General features: G+C 44.1%; 1 protein-coding gene across 1 annotated transcript in view; it reads right to left on the bottom strand.

Moving 5' to 3' along the window:
• ATP7B (ATPase copper transporting beta) overlaps positions 1–22906 on the bottom strand; it is an 81858-nt gene that overhangs the window by 26135 nt on the left and 32817 nt on the right. Inside the window, exon 2 of the mRNA XM_067563064.1 lies at positions 1131–2376. Within this exon, the coding sequence (XP_067419165.1) occupies positions 1131–2328 (1198 nt within the window). The 5' untranslated portion in view covers positions 2329–2376. The remainder of the gene's footprint in view (positions 1–1130; positions 2377–22906) is intronic.

Here is a 22906-nt window from a genome sequence, read left to right as displayed (position 1 = left end):
AAATAATATAATACTAGTTTGAATTATACTTACAGTGATTATAAAATAGCATACAAATTGGCTTCAATGTATGCTTAATGGTTTTGAACAGTAGGGCCGGGGTGGCGGAGGTGAGTGGTGCTACATCTCTGTGTTCTGTGTTTTACTAATTTTTTTGTTAAATTTATCTGTCCTTCAAAAACCTTACAAAATGTAAAAGACCTCTAATACAAGTTAAGCCATTATGTAGAAAGAGGAAATAGTATTCCTGGTCCAGAATTCAACAGATATAATCCTAACTGCTAAATTTATATAGTTCTTGTAAATAAAGAAATCTACATGCGTCCTCCTTTTGTTTGGTATTTTAGTTCTAATTTATATTTTAATATGATGCAATAAATAAAGTACTGTATTCACAGTGACTTGGGAAAATATGAAGTAATTAAATATCCATGGATAAATCCATAAAGTGCTGTGTTCAGAATGACTCAGAATATTAAAATGCATCACATTTTCCTATGATGTGTGATTCCCCAAGAGGCCCCGTGGTTAAAGAATATCTTCTGATTGATTCAGCCAAGAAGGTGTGGTTTGTCTCAAGCTCCCAGGACAGGGGTTTCTGTCATTTGGACAGTGCCAGTCTGTGGCATGAAATGCTTCTCTCATCTCTCTGCTTTTTTTCCTTCTTTCTTGTTTTAAAAGTCTTAGTCATCCCTGAAAAGTAGCTATGCCCTTTAGTATGTAATTAGTTCTATGGTTATAGTTTCTCTCTATATATCACTAATAGTTTGGGATATTTGTACAATTATTAAACAAAGCTGATTAAACAATGTACTAATTGCATATAAAATATTTTCCTCTAAAAATGTTTATGTGCATATATATAAAAACACTTCTCTTTTCTCTGTCAGTAAGCGTATGCACAATTATTTAATGCCTTTATTTAGGAAAGTCTTAACCCCATAAAAAGTTATTCTCTAAAAGCACATTTTTCAGGGTGAAATTCTATGGCCAGTAGAATAGTCCCTTCTAGCCTTAAAAAAAACCAAAAACAAAACAAAACAAAAAACTCCAAACTATCAATTTTAAAAACTCATTTTTTTAACCTTCTCCTAGCTTACGATATTATTTATAGAAAACATACACAGTACCTGTGAGAACCGAAGCATCAAATCCCATGTCTTCTATAGCATCTCTTAACTCTTCTGAATTTGTTACAGCTGAATCGTAGCATATGGTTCCAGTCCTTTCAGCTAATGAAACTGATATATGTTGTACCCCTTTCCTTTGGGACATTGTGCTTTCTATGGACAGTACACAGGAGCTACAGGTCATTCCATCAATACTAAGTATAGTTGTGCTTGTCATCCCTTTCAGTTGATCCCCAGAGGAAGTGCGATGAAACTGAGGGGATGAAAATGCTGCCTTTGATAAAAGTTCTCCGTTATTTGCTTCCATTCCATTAGGGAGGGATACTTTAAAGTTACCAGGTGGAAGGGCCTCAATGGCTTGTTGCAAAGATAATGGGGTAATTACGTTTGGGTTAAATTGCACAATGGCACTTTTATGTTCCAATGACACTTCAATACTTTGTACGCCTGGAAGACTTGGTATATTTCCTTCAATGTTTTTGACACAAGACTTGCAATGCATCCCTTCTACTTCCAGTGTCATCATTGTTGTACTAGTCATTTTGCCCACCACTGGCTCCACATTGCTATGGCTGAGGCTGGCTGGAGTTTTCTTCGTGCTTGTAGTTTGCAAACATTCTAGATCAATCATACCAAGCTTCAACGGGGCTGGCTTGCTCTTAATAGTGCCTTTATACCCCAAATTATCTATGTGGTTCTTGAGGTCTTCAGGTTGAATGATGGAAGGCTGGTAAGCGATGACTGCTTCTTGGTTACTGAGGGAGACTTTGATTCTCAGCACACCTTGTAGTTTTCCAATCTTTCCTTCAATGGTGTTGACGCAAGACTGGCATGTCAAACCTTCTACCCGTAACTTAATTAGTGCTTCTCCCAAGGATGTCGATCTTATAGATGATATCGTAACTCTTTCTTCCGCTATGCTGGCATCAAAGCCCATGTCTCCGATTTCCTCGCAAATCTCTTGGGGACCTATTTCTGACTGTATATATTTTACTACAGCATTGCTCTGCTCAAGGGAGACCTTGGTACTCACAATGCCCTTCAGCTTGGAAATTCTGCCCTCTATCGACTGCACACAAGACTGGCAAGTCATACCCAAAATGTTGACCGTAACAGTGCTCGTTTGAGGAGGCAGAGAGGGTGTATTTTCAGAGCTCTCCTCGTAGCCAATGTTGTCAAAGGCAAAATTCTGCTTCATGGTTGGTTGCCGTACACAGCTACCAGGGGAGCTAGACTTAGACAAAGCCTGAAGTGCAAGAAAAATAAACAAAGTAAAACAGATGCAACTTCTGAGTTCTAAAACAGCATTATTCTACACAGCTGGCAGTACTGCTAAATTAACTGATGCCACTAAAATCCACAGCAATGCTAATAAAAACATCAAATGCCATCAATAATTTAAGGAGGCTCAGCCCTTGATATTTCTCTCAAGTTCAGATTTTTAAAATATTCACCAGATGCACAAGTGAAGTTATCTATGAACCCTCAGTATATTTATTGAAAATGAAAACTCTCCATGGCCACTGAACATATGCTTTCATTAAACTACGGCTCTGCTCCTTGCTGTATTATGTCACTCTCTCAATCATTTACTAAAGAGGGATGATTTGAAGAATCACTTGACCTCTGAACCTCTGGGAGTCCCAGTCAGCCCGTGCCACTATTGCATGCCAAGCCTGAAGAAACACAAGAAACAACTTGAAAAATTTCTTCTAGAGCAGAGGTCCCCAAACTGTAGGGTACGCCCCCCTAGGGGGGCACCGAGGAAAGAATGGTTACTTACCTCGTAACCGTTGTTCTTTGAGATGTGTTGCTCATGTCCATTCTTAATTAGGTATGTGTGCGTTGCATGCAGTGGTGCCGGAAATTTTCCCCCAGTGGTATCCGTAGGGCCAGCTCTAGCGCCCTCTGCAGTGGCATGTGTACGTGCTCGTATATAGGGTGCTGCTGGCCCCCCTCCCTTCCAGTTCCTTCTTGCCAGAACTCCAACAGAGGGGAAGGAGGGTGGGTTGTGGAATGAACATGAGCAACACATCTCAAAGAACAACAGTTACGAGGTAAGTAACCATTCTTTATTCTTCGAGTGCTTGCTCATGTCCATTCTGAACTAGGTGACTTACCAGCAGTACCTCTGGAGTCGGGCAGATGTTCATGGGCGTGATGATTGCAACACCGCTCTCCAAACCCTGCATCATCCCGAGCTTGCTGCATGATGGCATAGTGGAATACGAATGTATGGACCAAAGACCATATAGTGGTTCCGCAGATATCCTGAATGGGCACATGAGCTAGAAAGGCCGCCAAAGATTGTTGCGCTCTCGTACAGTGGGCTGACAGTGATGCTGGGGGCATTGCCCCCGTCTGTTCATAGCAGGCTCGGATGCAAGCTGTGATCCATGATGAGATACGCTGTGAGGATTCCAGGCAACCTTTCATGCGCGTGTCAACTGCGATGAAGAGCTGTGTCGAGCGACGGAAGCCCTTAGTCCTATCAATGTAGAATGCTAGAGCCCTTCTTACGTCGAGAAAATGGAGAAGTCTCTCCTCACTGGAGTCGTGCGGTTTTGGACAGAAGACTGGTAGAAAAATATCCTGGTTGACATGGAAGTGGGAGACTACTTTTGGTAGAAATGGTGGGTGCAGGCGTAGCTGAACCTCATTCTTGTAAAAAAAAAAAAAAAAATGTGCACGGGGGTTCCGAGGTTAGAACTCTAATTTCTGATACCCTCTTTGCTGAGGTGATGGCAACCAAAAACACTATCTTCCATGACACGTGTATGAGTGAGCACAAAGCCAAGGGCTCTCAAAGGGCGGGTCCAGTGAGCCGGGAGAGGACGAGGTTCAGATCCCACTGGGATCTCAGAGCAAAGGAAAGAGCCTCTCTAGTTCCTGTAGGAATCTAGCTGCCATCTCGTGTGAGAAAACCATCCTACCTTGGATAGGAGGGTGGAAGACCGAAATTGCCACTAGGTGTACTTTAATAGATGAAAAAGTGAGGCCTTCCTATATTAGGTGGAGCAAATAGTTTAAGATTATCTGGATAGGTGCTTTCATTGGTGAGATGTTCTGACACGCAGCGCAGCAGGTAAAGCTCTTTCACTTAGCCTCGTAGGACACCCTCATGGATGGCTTCCTACTTTCCAATAGAATCCTTTGAACCTGAGCCGAGCAGTGCTGCTCCTCTTTACTTAACCATGCAGTTTCCACATTGAGAGAAGCAGGGAAGCCAGGTCCAGGTGCAACAGCCGACCCTGGTCCTGGGAAAGGAGGTCCAGCTGTAGCGGGAGCTTCCAAGGATGGGCCACCGATAATTCTAGCAGTATGCTGAACCAATGCTGGCAAGGCCATGTGGGGCTACCAGGATGACCCGTGCCATGTCCCTTTTGATCTTTATGAGGACCTTGTGCAACAATGGAATTGGGGGAAAGGCGTACATGAGGCTGCTCAACCATGAGCGGAGAAACGCGTCGGTCAGAGAAGCATTGTCGAGCTCCTGGAAGCAGCAAAAGAAATTGCACTTCCTGTTCTCAAATGTCACAAAGAGGTCCATCTGGGGAGCACCCCTCTTTCAGAACATAGAGTCTGTCACTTCCGGTTGCAGTGACCACTTGTGGTGAGAGAAAAAGGACCTGCTTAGGCAATCTGCTAAAGCATTCCTGGCCCTGGAAAGGTGTACGGTCTCTAATTGAATGCTGTGGTTCAGGCAGAGATCCCGAAGGTGCAAAGCCTCCTGGCAGAAGGTTAAGAATCTGGCTCCCCCTTGCCTGTTGATGTATTGCATTGCCACTGTGTTGTCCATGAGGACCCGCATGGTCTTTCTGGAGAGGTAGGGCAGGAACATCTTGCATGCCAGTCATATCTTGCATGCCAGTCATACCTCTCTCAGTTCTTTTACCTTGATATGGAGAGCTGTCTCATCTTTGGACCAGAGACCTTGAGTTTGAAGTGCTCCAAGGTGGGCTCCCAATCCTAGATCCGATGTATCCAAAATCAACAATAGATTTGACCTCAGGGCCACAAATGGAACTCTTGTCATCACGTGATGGGGGTTCATCCACCAGGACAGAGAGGTGAGTATTCCTGGAGGAATGCTGAATATTCTGTCCAGCTGGTGTCTGGACAGGGAGTATACTGATGCCAGCCACATCTACAACTGTCTGAAGTGTAGTCAGACATTCTGGACCACGTAAATGCAGACTACCATATGCCCCAAGAGGCAAAGGCACACCCTTGCCGTGGTAAGTGGATGGGCCGACAGTCTGGCTATGAGATCTGATATGGCCTGAAATCTGGCCTCTGGTAGGAGTGCCTTGGCTTGCATAGAGCTTAGGACTGCACCAATAAACTCTATCCTCTGAACCGGCATGAGCGTTGACTTCTGCTCATTTATTAATAGGCTGAGAGCTCGACAGGTGTCTCACACACCCTCCATACCGCGCTGGACTTGCAACCTTGACCAACCTCCGATAAGCCAGTTGTCCAGGTAAGGAAAGACCTGTATTCCTTGATGTCTGAGGTGGGATGACACCACTGCCATGCATTTGGTGAACACGCATGGTGCAGTGGATAGGCCAAATGGAAGCACCATGAACTGGAAGTGCTGATTGCCTATTGTGACACGCAGGAATCTTCTGTGCCCTGGGAAAATGGAAACGTGGAAATAGGCATCCTGAAGGTCAAGGGCAGCATACTAGTCACCTGGATCCGGAGAGAGAATAATGGCAGCCAGGGAGACCATGCAGAACTTCAATTTCCTGAGATATTTGTTGAGGTTTCGCAGGTCCAGAATGGGTCTCAGCCTGCCTTTTGCCTTTAGGATTAAAAAATAACGGGAATAGAAGTCTCTCCCTTTTAACTCTTGAGGAACCTTTTCCACCACGCCCACCCATAAGAAGGTCTGAACCTGAGTGAGAAGTTGCTCGTGAGAGGGGTCCCTGAAGAAGGACAGGGAAGGTGGGTGTCGGGGATGGAAAGGAGATAAACTGTAGGGTGTAACCAGTAGACACTGTGCTTAATACCTATCAGTCCAATGTTAGGGCCGACCAGGCAGGGAGGAACAGGACAAGGCGGGAGGAAAAAAGTTTGGAGTTTGGATTTCTGGTGATGGCTGGTAGGTCACCCTCAGGCATACCCTCAAAAGTTTCGTTTACTCCCCCCGGGGGGTGATGGCTTGAGCCTGATTGGTGGGTGGAGGCTGGCGAGTGGCCCTGGTGATGCTTAAACCCTTTGTTCTTTTTCCTATAGAGTTCTCCCCAATGATGCCCTCCAAACTGTTGTGGTTGGTACAGCTTGAAATGTCTCCTGAAGGAAGAAGGGGTATACAAACCCAGAGAGCGCAATGTGGTCTATGAATTCTTCAGCCCATGCAGCCTTGAGTCCATTTGGACAGCAAACGAGGCCGCCCCATCAAAGGGGAGGTCCTAGATGGACTGCTGGACCTCTGCTGAGAAACCTGATGACTGGAGCCAAGATGCTGTCCTCGTCGATACTGCGGAGGCCATAGCCCTAGCGCGGAGTCTGCAGCATCTGACGTCGCTTGTAGGGAAGCCCTGGCAACCATTCTCCCTTCCTCCAGGATTGCCTGAAACTCCTGCCTGGAGGTCTGTGGCAGGGAGTCCATGACCTTTTTGAGGGACTGACAAATGTTAAAATGGTATCGTCCCAACAATGCCTGCTGATTAGATACCCTCAGCTGTAGGCTTGCCGTTGAATAAACCTTATGGCCAAAGAGATCCAGTTTCTTAGCCTCTTTATTTTTAGATGTAGAACTCATTTGGCCCTGTCTGTCACGCTCATTGGCGGCTGCGATCACTAACGATCCCGGGGAGGGGTGGGTGTATAGGTACTCGAAACCCTTGGCCGGCACATAATATTTCTTTTTTGCCCATTTGGAAGTGGGGGACAGCAAGGCTGGGGTCTGTCAAAGTGCCTTGGCCACTTTTAACATCCCATCGTGAACCGGGAGGGCTACTCTAAACAGGGCTATGGATGCCAGAACGTCAAAAAGTTCATCGACCAGTTCCTTGAGCTCCTCTAGCTTGAGCCTTAAATTGCTCACCACCTTTTTAATAGGTCCTGGTGGGCCCTAAAGTCATCCAGTGGGGCCGATGTGGAGGACCCTGCTACCGCCTCATCTGGTGAGGAGGAAAAGGAGACTTGTACTTGAGGGGCGCTGGGTCCATTCCCCTGGGTGGGATAGCCTCTGACTGGCTGGCTAAGGGTGCCCCCTGTTGTTCCGAGTTCACATCTAAGTCCCGTGCCACTCCCTGGGCTACCGAAGAATGCAGTACCAAGGTTGCCACTATTGAGTAAGTCTACGGCACCTCGAACTGCAGGAACCCCCATGGGTTCCAAAACTGTCAAGGACTGGGCCACTGTCCCTGAGGCAGCATGGGAAACCCGGCCAGCTGGCTAGAAGGCTGTCCTTTCGGAGGGACTACTTCCTCCCCTTCCAAGTCCGAGGAAGCGTCCCTGGGTGACCATGGAGGGGTGAACACTGCTTGCCTCTTCGCACCGCCTCTTGAATGCCAGTACTCCGGCGACAGGGAGCATTGCCGGGAGCCCTCAGGTTCAGAGTCCCGAGACTGTGTCTTGTCCTTACGCATTTTGTGAAGACTTGACGAGCAGCGCCAAGGCCCCGAGGATCTGTCTCGGGAGTTGGATTGGTGCTGTGGTCTCGGAGAATGATGGCACTCTGGTGATCAGTGCTGGCATTCCAGGGAGCAGTGCCGATGCTCCAGAGATCAGTGCTTGCCATCCAAAGACCAGAGGTGGGATCCCAACCTCTCATGACACAGCTCCAGGAACTGGTACTGCTGATCTGGTGACCGCTGATGGACCAGTGAGTGGCACCCTACTGAAGGGGAGCATTGTGGTGGTTCCAACACTGGTTTTCCTCTTGAACGGGTAGTCAGCTCCCGGCATGCAGGCCTCCCTTCCTTAGGTGTAGGTGGCAGCAGAGCAGCTAGGAGGTCCTTCATCACCTGGAATGCTTCAGACATGGTGTGGACCACCAGGTGACAAGGCCCTATGCCACTTCCCAGGATTGGCGGTGGTGTGAGCACTGGACTCAACACACTTACAGGCGAAGATCCTCCCAGTGCCAATGGGGACAAGTGGCCCGATGCAGGTCTCACTAACATCCCTGTCTTCTTAACTGGTTTCGGTGCCGGTGAGCATCCCCTCTCCGTGTGGCCCTTCTTTGAACATTTCTTCGGCACTGGATACGTCGATTGATGCTGGGTGGACACTGGTTCCAAGGGAGCGCATCTTGTCGACGCTGTAGTGCTCGGGGCTGAGTCTGACCTTGGTTCCGATGCTGGTCTAAGTGACAATTCTATCAGGATGGCCTTGAGTCTAATGTCTCTGTATTTTCTGCTTCAAGGGTGAAAACCTTTGCAAATCTTGCACTTTTCCTGCATGTGAGCTTCTCCTAACCACTTCAAACAGCTTTGTGCAGGTCACTGAGAGTCACTGGTTTCTTACAAGAAGTGCAGGGTTTAAACCCCGGGGATTGGGGTATGCCCCAACCCTGGGATGAAGTACACTAAACTAACTGCTAAACTGCTAATCGTAACAACAACTATGTACGCTAGATTAAACAAATGAACCACTAGGAATACAAATACTTGTAAGAGCAAGAGGGTGTTCCAGCACCATCACGGGTGGTAAGGAGGAACTGGAAGAGAAGGGGGCCAGCAGCACCCTATATACAAGAGCGTACACGCGCCACCAGAGGATACTAGAGATGGCTCTATGGATAACACTAGGGGAAAAATTTCTGGCACCGGTGCATGCGGCGCAAACACACCTAATTCAGAATGGACATGAGCAAGCATTCGAAGAAGAACATTCAGGGGTGAGAGAGAGGGGGTCATAGCAGAGCCTGGGCCAGCCCCCAAGGGGGGCAGGGAGGGAGCACTACCCAGCCCCTCCCTGCTCCAGCCCCCCCCGAGCCTTGGCCCCTGGCTCCCAGTCTCAGCCCGCGGCTCCACTCCTGGCCCCCTGGCTCCTAGCCCATCTCCAACCACTGCCCCAGTCTCAACCCCCAGCCCTGCCTTGGCTCCTGGCCTGGCCCTAACTCCTAGAAAGGAAAGTGGGGGGGTGGACAGAGGAGTAAGGGGGAGGGGCACCAGGCAAAAAGTTTGGGGACCACTGTTCTAGGGTCTGGAACTAGAATAGAGGAGAAAGACCCAAACACATGATATCTGAGGCTATCAGGCTCGAATGCCCTTTCAGCATTCTATTTAATAAGATAAAAGACAAACAAACAAAAACCAATTTTCTTTGTTTCGCAGAAGGGGTATAACTACAAGCTTCAGATAAGACAGCCATTAACTTATAGGGGTTCCACCTTGTGCAGATTACTCCAAGTTATCCACTTGATTTTTTGTACCTCCATCTGAAGCATCTGGTACTGACCACTATGAGAGAGAGGATATTAGAATAGACAGTCACAGGCTTGAGCCAGTACTAATTTTCAGGAGGTTGTAACTAAAATTAAAAAGGTGCACAATTTAGTGCCATTAGTCTGATCTGGTGTCTTTAAGTGCCATAGTTCTGTAGCTTGCTGCTTTCAATTAAATTAAAAGATGGCAAATTCAAACCTGATACTTTTTCACATAATGCATAATTAGACTGTTGAACTCACTGACACAGGAAATTTGTGAGGCTAAGAACTTGGAAGAGTCAACAAGGGATTAATCATTTACATGGATAACAAGAACACCCAGAGTTTTCATAATTAGTAACAACATTTTTGTGAAAGAGATATTAAATCTCATGCTTCAGGGTTTAAGACAATCTCTATTAGAGGTCAGGATGAGACCTAATGTGGGGGACAGATTATCCCACATCTGCCTACTGCAGGGATCATGCACCTTCTGCTGAAGCATTTGGCACTGACTACTGTCAGAGACAGGCTACCGGACTGACTAGACGGATCTTGGAGCTGCCCCAGTAGGGAAATTCCTGTGTTTCTATTACACAGGAGAAATCCCTCCTTAATACCACAACATTCATATTAGAACCAGGCCAGTTATTTACACAAGAGAGTGTCTCATTCAATTGAAGTAGAACTTCAGACTTCATTCACTTAATTTTGCCACCTGGGCAGATAGTTTAGGAATCCTGATGTCTGGATCAGGCCCAAAATGGTAAAAGTTTGACACAGTGGTTTTTAACCTGTGGTCTGCGGACCCCTATGTCTAAGATTTCCAAAGAGGTCCACACCTCCATTTGAAACTTTTTGAAGGGCCTGCAAATGAAAATAGGATGAAAATCACTGGTCTAACATAAGGAATTAATTTTCCCAACTCCATTCCCTTTTTGCCCAACAAAAATCCTGTTTACCCTTTCCGGAGGCAATTGGAAGTGGCTTAGAGGTTCAGAGGCATGTATGCTGCCAATCCCATTTCAAAAAAGTAATTCAAAAGAGAAGCTAAATTTATTAAGTGACTGTGTTTTTACCCAAGTGCTAGCTAAAAATGTAAGCACATGACACGACAGAAGGAAAAAAATCCCTTCTGAAAATTAAACAAGTCTCTTAGACACAGTACTGTCAACAAGATATTGGATCAAACATGCCCATATTTTCACTTTGAGTAGTCTTGTTGAAAGCTTACAAAAATACGTAACATTTGCTTATGGGCTTTACAAAGATGTGATGGAATAAAAAAATAAAGCTAGGCAGGTGGGCATTAAGGAGGATTCCCACACACACACCCACCTAACAAGAAAGTCTTATTTACAACGGTATAGAGCCCACTTTGTATGTTTAAGTTTTCTTATGGGAAAATAACGTTCCAGTTACTTACATACATTTTGCCTCCTGGGCAGATAGCTTGGGATTCCCGATGTCTTGGTCAGGCCCAAAATGGTAAAAGTTTAACACAGTGGTTTTTAACCTGTAGTGTCTGATCGCGTGTGTTCTACATTCTTTCAGCAAGAGGTGTGCAACAGACTAAGGGCTGGGAGATGCACTCTTCCAGAGCTTACTCCAGTTTCTAGGATGCATATCAATAAGCCGGCTGGGTGTGAACCATTTACAGGAAAAGCAAATTAGGAGTTTAGGATTACCACCTGACCTGGTTTTCCTGGGATTATCTTCCTCCCCCACTTTTCTTTTTTTAAGGTAGCTGCCCCAGAAAATCTGTAAGTCTTCCTGGGACATTAAAATTCCTGGGTTTTGCCAGTCACATCCCCATTGCCTCCCCCAGCCCCTAGCGGCTGTAGGGGGAGAAAGGAGCTGAAGGCAGCAGCACCTGTGCAGAGAGCGCTCTGGCTCCAGAGTGTGTGGGAGCTGCGGGGATGGGGTGGCTCAGGAACAGCAAGTGGGACAGGGGGAATTCAGGGCTGGCGCCCCGGTGCCCAGTCACTGCTGCGTTGGTACCGGCTGCTGGGGTCACTGCTGGGGGGGAACTGGGTTGATCCGGCTGGTGCAGCGTCCTGACCCATGAGGTCAGTGCCCATGGCAGCCATGGGAGCAGGAGCCCGCTGGGACTGATGCCCTCTCCCAGGGGTAGGGTGGGGAGAGAGTGCCCTGGGTGCAAGAACACACCAGAAACCCCCTTCCCATTTCCAAAATCCAACCCTCCAAATTCCCCCACAGCTGCAATCCACCAGTACCCACATCCTCCTAGATCCTGCCTAGCCCCTCTCCACCTCCCCCAGCACCAATCCAGCCCTCCACATCCTGCCTAACTCCCACATAGCCCTAACCCAGCCCTCCCATTCCCCAGCTCCTGCCTAGCTTCTCTCCAGCTCTCTCACAGCCCCCTATAAATCCCCAGCTCCCCCTATAGGTCCCCTTACTCCCCTCCAGCTCTCCTTCAAACCCACCATAGCCTCCTTCAGTCCAGATCTCAACTCCCTTCCAGATCTTTCAGTTCCCCTTCTGCCCACCTCCAACTTCCCTGATCCACCCCCAGCCCTGTTTCAGGACTCCACAAACCTGCCCCTAGCTCCCCATTTCTACCCCCTCCAGCTCCAATCTAGCCACACACACCCCAGCTCCTCTCCTCCAACTCTCCTCATTGCCACCCCCAACCCTCCTCCCCATGCTAAGCTGCTGATTCTTTTACCTTGCACTCCATCTCCAGGGGTGGGTGGTGCATCTCCTACCTATGGATCCACCCTCCTGCATTCCTGCTCTTCCCCCGGTGCTGTGATCCTCCCTGTGCCTTCTTTGCACATCGTCACTGGCTGTTCATGCCAGGAGCTGCCCCAGCCAGAGGGGCCTCTATCCCAGCCGCCCCTGTGCCCCAGTGGGCCCCGCTCTCCCAGTGTCCCCTCTGGGTGGGCCCCAGCCTGACTGCCTCACTTGCACCGCTGTAGTTATGCCACTGTGCACCTGGGGGTTTATGTGATAGGGTGTGAGGGGCAGGCAGATGTCCTGGTTTTTGATGCCTCAGAGGTGGCAACCTAGTCCATCTTCTCTGTCCTTCCACTCCAACTCCTCTTCCCACACTCCTGCTGCTAACCATTCTGATTTCTCTCTCCCTCTTTGATTGTTATTTGTATTTTACTGGGTGTCAAGCCAGTAACAAAAGATGGTGAAAGAATATCTGTGCTAATACAACCTTTTATAAATAACAAACAGCAAGTGTTAGTACTCAAAGTTTAATGCATCATCAGTAACAGAAAACTGCTAAGATTGTTCATTATTTGAATTCTTGCTTAAATATGAAGCTATTCCAATATCTGTAAGAGTTAGAGTTGATCGAAAATAAATTTGACAAAAAAGCCTTTTTCTAATCAAAAAATATTCTGCGTAATCCTTTAAAAAAAAAAAAAAACTTCAGTTTTTTCACATTGTTTTTCTTTTTTCTGCTTCCCCTTTTTCCTCTGAAGAAAACCAGAGGGAAAAAAAAAGGAGCAAGGGTGGGAAGACATCAGTACTTAGGAAAAAAAACAACCACACATACCAGAAATTTTTTTTTATGGATTCATAAATTATAAAGCCAGAAGAAACCATTGTGATAATCTAATCTGATTTTGTGTATAACACAGGCCATAAAACTGCCCTGAATTAATTCCTGTTTGAAGCAGAGCATAATCTTTTAGAAAAACATCCAATATTGGTTTAAAAATGTCTAGGGATGGAGAATCCACCACTGCCTTTGGTAAATTGTTCTAGTGCTTCCTCACTGTTAAAAACTTAATGCCTTATTTCCAGTCTGAATTTGTCTAGCTTCAACTTCCCGCTATGGAATCTAGTTATACCTTTGTCTGCTGGAATGAAGGGCCCATTTTCAAGTATTTGTTCTTCATGTAGGTACTTATGGATTGTAATCAAGACACCTGTAACCTTCTCTTTGTTAAGATAAATAGATTGAGATCCTTGTGTCTATCACTATAACACATGTTTTCTAATCCTTTCATCATTCTTTTCACGGCTTTACTCTGAAGCCTCTCCAATTTATCAATGGTTGAATAGTTGACATCAGAACTGGCCCACTTATTCCTCTAGCAGTGGCACCTGTGCCAGATACAGAGGTAACATAACCCTTCTAATCCTACTTGAGACTCCTGTTCATATTTCCAAGGATTGCATTAACTCTTTTGTCCACAACGTTGCACCGGGAACTTGTATTCAGTTTATTTCAAGTTTAAAAAAAATATTTTTTCACAGAGGGATAAAAATCAATTCTTTAAAAAAAAATGTATGTTTTTATTTTGTTATTTAAATTATATGTTTTTCTTTTTAAAAATAAACCTATTTAAAATGAAATCTGAATTTTATACAAAATATCTTAAGGTCTAAATTTATAATCTCTTAAAACATTTAAATAAAACAAGCAATATGATGAATCCAAGAGCTTTTATGAAAAACTTTGCATTAAAGGCTACTTTTTGTATATAAAGAAAGAATCGGGAAGAATAACTAACTTTTGAAGTCAAGCTTTATAAATACGGCACAATAGGGGAGCTTATGGCCAGTTTCAGTGTAGCACTTCAGTGTAGACACTACTTATGCTGACAGGCGGGGCTCTCCTGTCACCATAGTTTATCCACCTCTCTGAGAAGGGTAGCTAGGTCAACAGAAGAATTATTCCACTGACCTAGCGGTCTACACCGCAGGTTAGGTCAACTTAACTGTGTCATTCAGGGGTGTGAATTTGTTACATCCCTGAGCAACATAGTTGGATCAACCTCACTTTTTAGTAACTTAGGAGACTCTCTTATTTTCAAGAGACTTAGGTGAGTTGTAACTTAAGCTCCTGTCACTTTCACTTAGGCCTTGTCTACACTAGAAAAATAAGTCGACATATGTCGACTTACAGCCACGCAGTAATTACTGTGGTGGCTGACATCCACACTACCCTCCTTGGGTCGATGGAGTGTGTCTTCACTAGAAGCACTTTCACTACCTAAGAGGGGCAGTGTGGGGCACTGAGAGCTCAGTCTCTCAGATCCCTGCTGGGAGCCACACAGGCTCCTGGTGGGCTGCCCTGCCCACTCCCCGTTCCCCACCAAGAGCAGGCCCCAGGCTTTTCCCCTCCATGTTCCCCACTGGGAGCTGGGGGAAGCTGCCTGAGACTTCTCCATTCCCCGTTCTCCTCTGGGAACCGGGCAGCCATGAAATTGACAAGGCTGCCCCAGCTCCCTGCGGGGAGTGGAGACCAGCCACCTGGGCTTCTCACCCTGACCAGCTGCTCAGCAGTCAGGGAGGCTTTCTTGTCAGCCCCACAGTGGATGTAAGGGACGCAGTGCCTACATTGACACTGCGTCGCCCTAACTAAACAGACATAGGCCCTACACCTCTCATTGAGGTGGTTTTATTATATTGGCATAGCAGGGGAGTTACATCAGAGGGAGGAACATTTTAGTCTGTACTCCACTGTTTTGTTGACTTCTGTCGACAAAACTCTATAGTGTAGACCAGCCCTGAGGCATATTTGAAAATTTTTCGAGGCTGACCTGAAATAATCAGTTTAATTCACTGATTACAGCTAATCGCTCTGTTTAATAAATCATTTAGTTGTAAATATGAAACATGTTTTGATAAAAGAAGTGTATGTATCCAAAACATTGACGGTTGTTTTGTTTAATAAAAATAAATTGTGTATGCTGTTTTGTGTGTTTAATTAAATTCCAGTTACCATCCTAATGCAGCTTGATACAAATCATGAAAAAAAAGTTAATTATCGAGTAAATAAACAATATCGTTCACCATTTTCTAACTACTAAAATGTACCATTAAAAAGAATCTGAAAATATTAAGCGATGTAACTGCATAAATAAATGTATATCATTATAGTGTATCCTCGTAGGTAGCAAATGATGTATGAGATCTAGTGAAAAGGCTCTATTTAGTTGTAATTCAACATGTTTAATGGTTATATCAACCAATGAGAATGTATCTGAAGCATAAATGGAAAAGTTGATTAAAACTGATAATTTTAAAATGGAGGTTTTCCACTTGGTGATTTAAATTATGATTAAAATTGCTGTTTTAAATTCCCTTGGTTTAAATCAGTCCAACCCTGTTTTCACCAAAACCCATTTCCCATTTTTCGACAAGCTCTAGCAAGAGTTTTTCTAAACCTGCCAGGTGCAATTCATGGGCTGGCTCTGTCTCAAAAAATGCTGCCTGGTTGTTTATAAACAAGGGGTGAAACGCTAACCCTAGTGCAGTGGGTTCTCCAACTTTTTGTATTGGCAACCCCTTCATACAGCAAGCCCCTGAGTGCAACACCCCCGGGGGGTCAGGGCTGTCAGCCCTGCCATGCATGGGGCTGAAAGCCCCTGACCTGCTGCCTGGGGGCTGACAGCTTGCGACCCCCAGTTTGAGAACGCCTGTCCTAATGAGTCAATGGGAGTTTGGCCACTCACTTCAGTAGGCTCAAGCTTTCATTCAAGGTGGGGGCTGGGTTTCCCTGTTCTGAGTTAAAAGCAGGTGGTTTGTGGATATGAATCTTTTCTGGTATTTCGATTTAATTTAAAGTATTTAGCTAGGATTGTTTGTTCTTATTCAGTAGTTTTATGAAAAATCTGGTCTGCATGTTTCTACGTGTCAAAGGAAAGCAGTAGGCTGCTAATATAAAAGGAGGTAAACATTTATAAGACAAATATATTTGTTAGTATCCCAAGGCACATGCTGGGCCCTAAAATGGGGTTTCTGAATGTTATTTAGCCCTTATAAACAAAATGGTATCTACCAAGCTGTGTGACATAACGAAACAAAACTCAGAGAGACTAGAGTACCTTTGAAAATATCAGAGAAGCTTAAAAATGCTGAAGAAGTGCCTGGGAAATCTTTATGGTCTCTGAGGGTGAGCAGGTGCTGCTCTATAGTCTGACAATACACTGACAAAGCACAGTAAATGGAATAAAAACAGAGCAGGGTTCAGTTAATCAGATGCTGCACCACTTAGTGATTTCACGGCGTCAATCTACTCTAGAATTCAGAGGTCAAGACCAGACATAAATGTTCTATCATCTGGCAATGGCACTCTCTTTGGTTGCAACAGTGAACAATGTGGATCACTATAAAAATATAATAATAAAATGTTCCTATTGATGATTGTTCCAGGTTATTCAACTCTTAGCAAGGGTATACAGGAAACCACCTCCTCTTTGGGAGGTACTTCAAAAATTAGAGTGTGCAAATGAACATGAGACCTTACAATGAAGAATAAATGAGCAAAGAGCTGATTGAATGATCAAGGAAAGTGTTAAGTGGCATAGCACAATGGTGGTGACAAAATATGAACCCTAGCAGTGAGAGGGGATTAAAAAAGAAACATTTACAAGACATCTGCAGTAGCAGGCATCCCTAAGGGGTGAAAACTCCAAGCTTGGTTAACTTACAAGAAAATCCCTTCAATATAATCAAAACTCATCTGTGTCTTTTCATTTATAGCAATACTTTATAGAATTGCCTGTAAAGCAACCACCATCAACCTCAGCCTGGACCAGTCCACACAAGAAATCCACTTCCTGGACACTACAATACAAATAAAAGATGGTCACATTAATACCACCCTATACCGAAAACCAGCTGACGCAATACATATCTTCATGCCTCCAGCTTCCACCCTGGACACATTACACGATCCATTGTCTACAGACAAGCCCTAAGATACAATCGGATTTTCTGCGATCCCTCAGACAGAGACAAACACCTACAGGATCTCCATAAAACATTTTTAAAACTATATTACCCACCTGGAGAGTGAAGAAACAAATTCACAGAGCCAGACGGGTACCCAGAAGTCACCTACTACAGGACAGACCCAACAAAGAAAACAACAGAACACCACTGGCCATCACCTACAGCCCCCAGCTAACATCTCTCCAACACATCATTAAGGATCTACAATGTATCCTAGCATCCTAACAGATGATCTCTCACTTGCTCAAGCCATGGGAGGCAGGCCTATCCTTGCTTACAGACAGCCCCCCAACCCGAAGCAAATACTCATCAGCAACCGTACACCATACTACAAGATCACTAACCCAGGAACCTATCCCTGCAACAAACCCCGTTGCCAGCTCTGCTCGCACATCAATTCTAGAGACACCATCACAGATCCTAACCACATCAGCCACACCATAAGGAGCTCATTCATCTGCACATCTACTAATGTAATATATGCCATCATGTGCCAGCAATGCCCCTCTGCCATGTACATTGGCCAAACCGGACCTTCACGACGCAAAAGAATAAATGGACACAAACCAGACATAAAAAAATGGTAACATCCATAAACCAGTTGGAGAGCACTTCAATCTCCCAGGACACTCTGTAACTGACTTGAAAGTTGCTGTACTTCTGCAAAAAAACTTCAAAAACAGACTTCAGCAAGAAACTGCAGAGTTAGAACTCATCTGCAAACCTGACACAATCAAACTGGGTTTGAACAGGGACTTGGAATGGTCATCTCATTACAAGAAGTAATTGTCACTGTTCTCACAGTCTCACCTGCTAATCAATGGTTGTAAATAGGCTTCATCTACTCTACCTGAATGGACTTTGCTAACACCTACCCTCCCCATTGTTGTTCCTTATCCTTGGATGTGTGTGTGTATATATATATATATATATATATATATATATATATATATATATATATATACACACACACACACACACACACATCCCCTATCTGATTTCTATTTCTTGCATCTGACGAAGTGGGTTGCAGCCCACGAAAGCTTATGCCTGCAGAAATTAAATTTGTTAGTCTTTAAAGTGCTACAGGACTCTCGTTGTTTTGACCTGGAATTTTGTTTATCTCCATACTGAAGGAGTCCTATCTGCGTTTGTACTTCCCAATAATTAGTCTTTCTGCTCTTAAATGTCTTACATACAAATTTTACAGTGTTCAGTGTCTTTCATACAATTTGTAACCCAAAAAATACAAGACAGTAGTCAACAGACATTAGGAATGAGTCAAAACAGCAGTTTTCTGGAGATCATTCAAGCAAGAGGCCTTATGTGACACTGTCTGGATTAGGGGGATCATTTGTAATATTATGTAACATCAATATTTCAAAATTACAATAATTCATATGAGAGAGGCCATGTCAGGTACCATTAGAAAGGTTATAATTTGCTAAGTATGATGATATTGTTTATGTGTATGTGTCATATTTGTAATATAGGTTACAAATATGTAAGGCATAGCTGTATTTCCACTTGTGCTGTGTTTCTGGGTGACTCCCCAGACAGGATGGCAGCAGCAATAAGCTGCTTAATGGCCCATTAAGGAAACTCACAGGTACAGTGGGGCCAGGGAGAGAAGCCCCGGCTACCCCTGATGAGTAAACCAGGATTTACTCATGTGACCTTGGACTCCATCTTATTTCTGTAAATTTCCAATTTTCCACAAGCAGCATGGCAAAGGCCAAGGGACATAAAAGGCAGGTGCACCAAATCCATATTGTCTTTCTTTAGTCTTCAGCCTTCACCTACCTCTGGATCAATTCATTTGCTCTGCAGCTGAGCTGTGAATCAAAGGACTGAGACCCATCCAGGTATTGGATGTACATCAGGAGGACATTTCTCTTATAGTTTATTTGTTTCTTTCCTTTTATAATAAACCTTTACTTTTAGTTACTAAAGATTGGCTGGCAGCGTGGTATTTTGGGTAAGATCCAAACTTAAAATGATTTGGTACTGTGGCTGAACCTTTGGGGGTCAAGAGATCCTTTTTGGTAAAGAGCATAGATTTTTAAATAACTTCTCTCTTTACTGGACCTAGTGGTTGATTGGGAGCCAGAGACTGAAATGCAGTAAAGGGGGCAGTGTATATTTTGTTTTAGCTTCTTGATAAGCAGTGTGGGGAATCAGAAGCATTGTTTGTGGCTGGTTGGGAAGCCTGACTTCTGTGTCACCCACCAGTGCTGGGAGAATCTGCTCTCCTTTTGCAGCCTGCCTTGATCTTGCCATTTTCAGGTGGCTACCCTAGGCACGGAGAGGTCACACCTTAGAAAGAGGAACTAAAAGGAAATCAAAGGCATAGGTGAGGTAGAAGAAGTTGCAATGTGAGTTTTGAAGAAAAGGGAAGCAGCATGGTTATGTGCAAACTTTCATGTCTATTGGAAGATGCAGGTCTGAACTGGACCCAAGGATGGTAGTGACCAAAAATTATTACTGTCTAACCACTGTTCACTGGTCTATATTAAATGAGTTTGGTATCCACACACAGTCTGGTTCCCAATGTATGCGAATTGTGGTTTAAAGGGGAGGTTTTAGTGGTTCAGCACAGTAACAACTTTAAAGTTACAATGGGTTTAAAGTAACAGGCAACAAGGCAATGGCTGGGAGTGACCTTCTGGTGACTTTCAAGGGTTGGGTGAGAATACTGTACATGAAAACTAAAACAGGATTAGTGGAGGCAATTAAATAAAGAAAGCCGCTGTACACTTTATATATGTGTACTGTGCGTCATTGAACATCAATGCAAGGAGTAGCACAGTATACCCAACATATTAAATACCTGAACCAAGTATGTAAACAGATCATTTGGCAGAACTACTCTAGTCTTATGTCATGTTTGTTTTTCAACAATAGATGTTTGCCATAAAACAATTGAGACAGTAAAAGCCTCCAGGTTTACTTGGTCTGTTCCCCAATATCATTTCATTCAACTTTGATGTTAATCATTTAAGTCACTCTAAAACTAACAATAAAGACACACGGGTTTAAAAGATAAGTCATAAAAAAAAATCTTGTCAGTTTAAAACACCAGACTATGAGCCAAGTTACACAGTTATAATTTATGTGAACTTAGTATTCTGCTGTGTCATCTGTATTTTTCATGAGAATCACAACAGCATTTTACAAGCACGGGCTTTTCAAAATGAAACAGCACTTCCTCCTAAGAAGATATACTGTACAAAACTATGAAACAGCTATAGACAAGCCTGGGTGAGAAGGCAGCTGTGGCAATTGTGCTACCATGATCTATACCAGTATCACTGGTATAGTTGTAGGTAAGTAGCTTATCTATAATTTTGATCTTTTACGCTATCCAAGCAATGTCTCTCATTCCACAGGATAACCAAACCACAAACTGATGTCTAATTATTGAAATAAACACATCTTAAAAAGAAGGAAGGCTAATACATTATATGTATATGCTGTAATTACTAGGGATTCCCACTTCGTATTATTCTAGGTAGAACTGGAAAGATGCCTAGTAGTTAAAGTTACTTAATATTTTCCATTATTAATAAAGCTCAGCATTTATAGATGATCTTTCAGAGAATTTCAAAGGACACTTCACTTGCAAAGGAAATCCAAGGTTTTTACAAAGATTAATTATATGTCAGCACTCCTGGGAACCTAATGAACTTGGAATATAAAGGGGTAACGAATCAATTTACATCTATATCCAGTACACTTCCCTTTAAGCTCCAGTACAGTTGTAGCAAACTTACATGCAGGCTGCTGACTTCTGACGCTCCCACAGAGTAACTCTGTGAAACTTTCTCTTCTTCCTGCGAACAATCATCTGCTTTTCCAGGAGATCCTGACTTAGAGGGTTCACTGGCAATCAGTAGTGCAGGCACAACATTAGATGATTGCCGCTTATGAAAAGTCACCAGGGTTACATTTTTGTTGTTCAAAGTAGCCAGGGTAGACTGGTCCCTTTTCAAATCACTGCCTGATTCTCTCTCCATTATCTTTTCAGGCTTCACAAGTTGTAACGCCAAATGGGAGTTTTTAAGAGATGTTATTCAATGTATTAGCAGAAAACTTTTTCCCAGCGATATCTAGAACATAAATTCTGTCCCTCTATGCCAACCTTCCCCTCCTTCTGTGCTCATGGTGAACTGCTTTCTAATCAGCCCCCTTTATATATAAGTAGCACGCTGCACTCAACTGTATATTCTTGCACCCGGTTTAAACACTTCCTATCAACGGGCATCCCTCTGCACTCACCAAACTGCATGCAGCACTACTAATCTTTGCACACGGCACTTCTGCTTGCTCAAGGCTGCCTTTCACAAGCTTGTCAAACATGACCTGTGTGCAACCCAATGCATAATTAGCCAAGCAGTAGTTCCTCTGTGGCTGTGTGCATAATCACAGCTTCTAGTCACACAACCTATTGGCAGGATTAGGTAATCCACTTCCTTTTATTATTGAATTAACAGCAATTTCTTGAACAAAATATGGTCCGCTCTATATTTCAAACATGCCTCAGATTACGTTGACAAGTAGTTATTTCCCAGCCTGTCAGACTTGCATTTATATGAAAAGCTAGTAAACTACGGCAAACTTACAGCTCTGCTGTCAGCTGCACAGCCAAAAAAACTCTTCTTGTCTATGAAAGAGACAAGGTAAGTGAGGTAATATCTTTTATTGGTCAAAATTAAGTTGTGGAGAGAGACAAGCTTTTGAGAGCTTACGCAGAGCTCGTCCCTGGGAAATGTTAGTGTCACACCTAAATACAAGGTGGTACAGGTTGTTTAGAAATATGTGTTAATTACCTATGTAAGGGATCAGTCAAGGTGAAGTGGCCAGTTAACACCTCGCCTGTAACTTGGGAAAAGGGAACCTGAGCTGGGAGAGGGTTTAATGGGTTACAGGTTGTTGCAAAAAGCCATAAATCCAGTGTCTCTGTTCAGCCCACAAATTTTAGTGTCTAGCAAAGTTATAAATTTAAGCTCCCAGGCTTGTCTTTTGAAAGTGTTGTGCATGTTTCCTTTGAGGAAGAGGACTGATAGGTCAGATATAGAATGATTGCTTTGTGAAAAGTGTTCACCCACAGGTGATGCAGTGTTTTTGTCTTATTTTTCTGTATGAGTTCATTCAGAAGCATAGTGATTGTCCCTCTACACCCACATACTTATGGGGCATTTAGTGATAGGCATGTGACCCCGTCCGTGCCTAGAGTAGACCATCTGAAAATGCCAAGAGCAGGGCAGTCTGCAACAGGAGAGCAGATTCTCCCAAACTGGTGGGTGACACTGAAATCAAATTTCCCAACCAGCCACAAACAGTGCTTCTGATTTCCCACACTGCTTATCAAGACGTTACAACAAAATATACACAACCCCCTTTACTGCATCTCAGTCTCTGGCTCCCAATTAGTCACTAGGTCCCATAAAGAGACCAGTTATTTAAAACTCTATGCTTTTACCAAAAAGGTTCTCTTGACCCCAAAGGGTCAGCAGCCACATTACCAAATCATTTTGAGTTTGGATCTTACCCAAAATACCACGCTGCCAGCCAATCCTTTAGTAACTAAAACTGAAGGTTTATTATAAAAAGAAAGAAACAAGCTATAAGAGAAATGTTAAAGGATTAAAGCAATCAG

Source organism: Emydura macquarii, unplaced genomic scaffold (assembly GCF_026122565.2).
Source record: "Emydura macquarii macquarii isolate MOO-44397 ecotype Brisbane River unplaced genomic scaffold, CSIRO-AGI_Emac_v2 contig_2473, whole genome shotgun sequence".
Classification (NCBI taxonomy): domain Eukaryota; kingdom Metazoa; phylum Chordata; order Testudines; family Chelidae; genus Emydura; species Emydura macquarii.
The sequence above is the reverse complement of the archived record's forward strand: the minus strand, read 5'-3'. Positions and strand labels throughout refer to the sequence as shown.